Here is a 3717-nt window from a genome sequence, read left to right as displayed (position 1 = left end):
TGTGTCTCTTCCAGGGTTTGATATTCCGGCTCTGAACCAAAACAGTTTCCAAGACCCTTGCCTTCGCAGACACTCGCTTGACTCGGTAAGTGGAAAGTTTCGCTTTAAAGTTCGCTCGTGGCGGGGATTTGCTGTGCACTCGCATGGGATTTTTTTCTTGTTGGCTGTTGTTTGCTTTAGGGTTTTTTTTGCTGCTTTTTTTGTTTGTTTGTTTTTCGGGTGGGTTGCTTTTAAACCCCGATTTGGAAACTTTTCCCTCAAAAACTTGTGGTTCTGAGCATAGGGAGAGATCAGGGTCGGGCTTGTTCTAGCTGCTGATGCTGACTCCTGATCGCAAACCTGCTGACGTGCACCGGGATAGGTACCACGATCTTAGGGTTTCGGGAGGGCTCCCCTGTCTTGGAGTTGGCGTTGCCCGCCTTGACCCGTTTCCATTTAGCCCGTCTGTTCTGGAACCAGATTTTCACCTGCACCTCGCTGAGTTTGAGCGCATGAGCGATCTGGGACCTCTCCGTCAGGGACAGGTACTTTTTGCAGTGAAACTCCTTTTCCAGCTCCAGCAGCTGCTCGCTGGTGAAGGCTGTTCGCCTCCGCCGGTTTTTGCCCGTGGACGTGGTGTTGGTGGAATTGGGGGGGTTTTGGGGGTTTTCCTCTAGCGCGTTGCCAGAGTCCTCTTCCTTGTGAGCCGCCTGGCCGGGGATGTTGTCGTCTGAGCTATAGTCTAGATCGCTGTCCATGGAGAAACTTTCCTCCTTGCCTTTCGCGTCCTCTTCTGCTTTGGGGTCCTCCTTCCCCTGGCCCCGGAGAGCCCCAGCTGGAAGCGAAGCAGAGGCCTTTCGTTACCATTTGGTGCCCTCCGTCCCGCGGCCACCGCGCCCCCCCGGCCCGCACGTTCCATCACCCGAAAATTGTTGGGTTTGTTGTTTGGTGGTGGGGTTGGGTTTTTTTTGTGGGTTTTTTTTTTTGTTTTCCCCGCGTGTCTTTCGGTTGGATTGATTTTATTATTATTCTTTCAAGCGGCGGGGGCTCGAATCCTTCCTTCTCCTCCTCCCTCCTCCTCGGCCTTGCGGCCACCGGCCCCCCGCCGCCGGCCCTGCCTCCTCCCGGGGGTCCCGCGTCCCCGGGGCCGCCCCTTCCCCGACCCCCTCCCAGCCCGCCCGGCCGGCGGGGACGCGCGGAGGAGCGGGCAGCGGGACCGCGCTCCCCCCCCGACGGCTCCGGCGCTCACTCACCGAGGGAGGCCTGGACGGCGTCGGCGGCGGGGAAGGGCAGGAGGGCTCCGTCCTTCCCCAGGAAGGCTTTGCCGTCGTCGCCGCCGCCGTCCGGGGGCATCCCCTCGGCTTTGTCGAAGTTACCCGGGGGCGCGAACTTCCTGGCGGCCTCCTGGTGCTGGGGGGAGGCGGGAAAGGTGCCGGGCAGCGTGGCCATGAGGGTGGAGGTGAGGGCCATGCCCTGAGCCAGGCTGGAGCAGAAGCCCGTGGGCAGGCTGGGGAGCTGGTGGTGGTGGGGATGCGCGGGGGGCAGCGCCGGTTGCAGGGCGCCCTGCGGCAGCGCCGGGGGCGGCGGGGGGGGCGGCGGCAGCACCACGGGCCGGTAGGGCATGAACATGGGGTAGCCGGTGTAGACGAAGTGGCCGGGGGCGGGCGGCGGGGGGCTGCCGATGAGCGAGTCGATGCTGAAGGCCGTGCTGCTTCCCAGCGGGCGCTGCATCATCATCAGCGAGGGCTGGAAAGCCGCGCTCATGCCGGAGCGGCGGCGGCAGCGACCACCTTCCTCCTCTTCCTCCTCCTCCTCCTCAGAGCCGCGCAGCGCCCACGCGTGGGGCAGAGCTGGGGCGGAGCGGGGCCGCGGCCCGCCGCCGCCGCCCGCACATCGGGGCTGGCCCCCCGCCCTGCGCCCCGCCGAGCCCGCCCGCCGCCGCCGCCGCCGCCGCCGCCGCCACCGCTCTGCCCGCCCGCGCTCCCCCGCGCCCATTCACATTTTGCCCGGCTGGGAACCCGGCCCGCCCCACGTGGCCGCCGCCGCCGCCTGCCATTGGGCGGGAGGGCGGCGGGGCGGGGCCGAGCGGCGAGGCCTCGCCCCTAGCACCGCCCCCTGCCCCCCCGGCCGCCGGACGGGGCGGCCCACGCGTGAGCGCCCACTCCCCGCGGGTCGCGCGTGGGACGCCCCGCCGCGCACTCACGCCCCGCCGTGCTGTCGGGGACCTCCGTGGGGTCCCCCTGTCCCCCAGGGCGTGTGACATTCCCCATCAGACACACCAATTTGGTGCCTCCAAAGCGTTGAAACCCCTTTTTTTTAAAAAAAAAAAAAAAACACCAACCCTGTTTTATTCACGCTTTTCTCTCCCTCTCTTCCCCCCCCCTTTTTTTTTTTTTTTTTTTTTTTTTTTTGAAAAGCCCCCAAATAGGCTCCATGTGGTTCTGGGTAAAGTCAGCCCCTGGCTTGGCTTTGAAATTGCTTCTGCAATTATGTAAAAGAGCCATTCAGCAACACGGCGGAATTAAAAGCAATGGAGGGCTGCTCCCTTTTCTCCGGCGAGCCTCTCATGTTGGCCGGCTCAAAGCCTTTTCCAACACGACGTCTTTGGCGAGGACAAAAGCTGGAACAAAAAAAAAAAAGGGGGGGGGGGGGAAGAAAAAAAAAAAAGCCCCCAAACTTGTAAATTGAACGTCAAGGGAACTTTACACAATTTCAAAGGCCATAAATAATGATAAAGGGACCAGGAGAAGAGGCAAACCCAGGCAATTAATGGAGGTTCCCAAGCAAAGATCAAGTGGTTTGGAAAATAAAATTAAATGCAAAAAAAAAAGGAGGGGGAAAAAAAGGAGGGGGTTTGACTGGGGGTGGGATCCTTCCTGCCTTGGGGAAGTTGAAGCCTTCCTGGGACAATGGTGCCGGCTGCGCCTCTGGGCTTGGTTCTGGGGGGTTTTCGGGTACAAACCCCGACTAAAAGCGGCTTCTGGCTGGGGGGGAGGGGTGTCCCCAAAAACAAGGGTCAGTGGGAGATCCCGCTCCTGCCTGGCTTGCCTGCTTGGGAGGCTCTTAATGACCCACCGCTTGTTTCTAGCTAATTGATGCTCGTATTTTCCAGGGGAGGATGGCAGATGTCAGGCCGAGGGGGCTGCGCACCCCGGGAGGAAGGTGACCCCCACAGCAGCTGGGCCAGTGGGTGCCAAGGATGGGGACAGCCACGCTCTGCCCCCCAAATCGTACCCCTCTTGGCCCACCACACTCCAGGCCCCAAAAACCCAGAGGGCACGCGGGGGCAAGGCAAGGGGTGAGGGTGGTCCCTTGAGCATCAGCACAGCTGCATGTCCCAAGGGAGCCCCCACTTAAAGCAGTGGAGGCTTTTACCCCCCCAAAATGTCCCTGTTGGTGTTTGTCCCCTGGGAGGCCATAACCTCCCACCCAGCCCTCAGCAAGTGGCATTTTTGCTCCCCCACCCGCAAAAAACCGTATTCACTGCTAATTCCCACCACCAAAGCTCAGCAGCTTCCCCAGATGGGGGCTGGGGGCTGCCCCCTGCCCCGTGCCCAGATATCTGGGTCAGTTCATCCCTCCACACTTCCAGCCAACATCTGAAACCGTTCTTTTCTTGGCAGAAACGATTAGGGGGGGTTATTGCTTTTGGGCCTCAGCACAGTTTTACCACCCTGTCCTGCATCTGGCTCCCCATCCCCATTTTGCCACAGCTTTTGGGGGATTGAGCCCCATTGG

At 61.3% G+C, this 3717-nt stretch overlaps 1 protein-coding gene across 1 annotated transcript; it reads right to left on the bottom strand.

The window, feature by feature from the left end:
* Positions 1–290: 290 nt before the first annotated feature.
* On the bottom strand, positions 291–1743 carry GBX2 (gastrulation brain homeobox 2). Its single transcript, XM_075711379.1, has 2 exons — positions 1233–1743; positions 291–814 (listed from the first exon to the last, which is right to left on the bottom strand). Exons 1-2 carry the CDS (start codon positions 1741–1743, stop codon positions 291–293), a joined length of 1035 nt encoding a protein of 344 aa, XP_075567494.1.
* Between the last annotated feature and the right edge of the window lie 1974 nt (positions 1744–3717).

Source organism: Pelecanus crispus, chromosome 5, assembly GCF_030463565.1.
Source record: "Pelecanus crispus isolate bPelCri1 chromosome 5, bPelCri1.pri, whole genome shotgun sequence".
Taxonomy (NCBI): Eukaryota; Metazoa; Chordata; class Aves; order Pelecaniformes; family Pelecanidae; genus Pelecanus; species Pelecanus crispus.
The sequence above is the reverse complement of the archived record's forward strand: the minus strand, read 5'-3'. Positions and strand labels throughout refer to the sequence as shown.

Bases quoted from the DNA above. Each gene is read 5' to 3' on its own strand.
- GBX2 (XM_075711379.1), bottom strand. From the start codon at position 1,743: ATGAGCGCGGCTTTCCAGCCCTCGCTGATGATGATGCAGCGCCCGCTG. The intron at 815-1,232 runs GTGAGTGAGCGC...CTTCGCTTCCAG, and splicing joins CGCCGTCCAGGCCTCCCTCG to CTGGGGCTCTCCGGGGCCAG.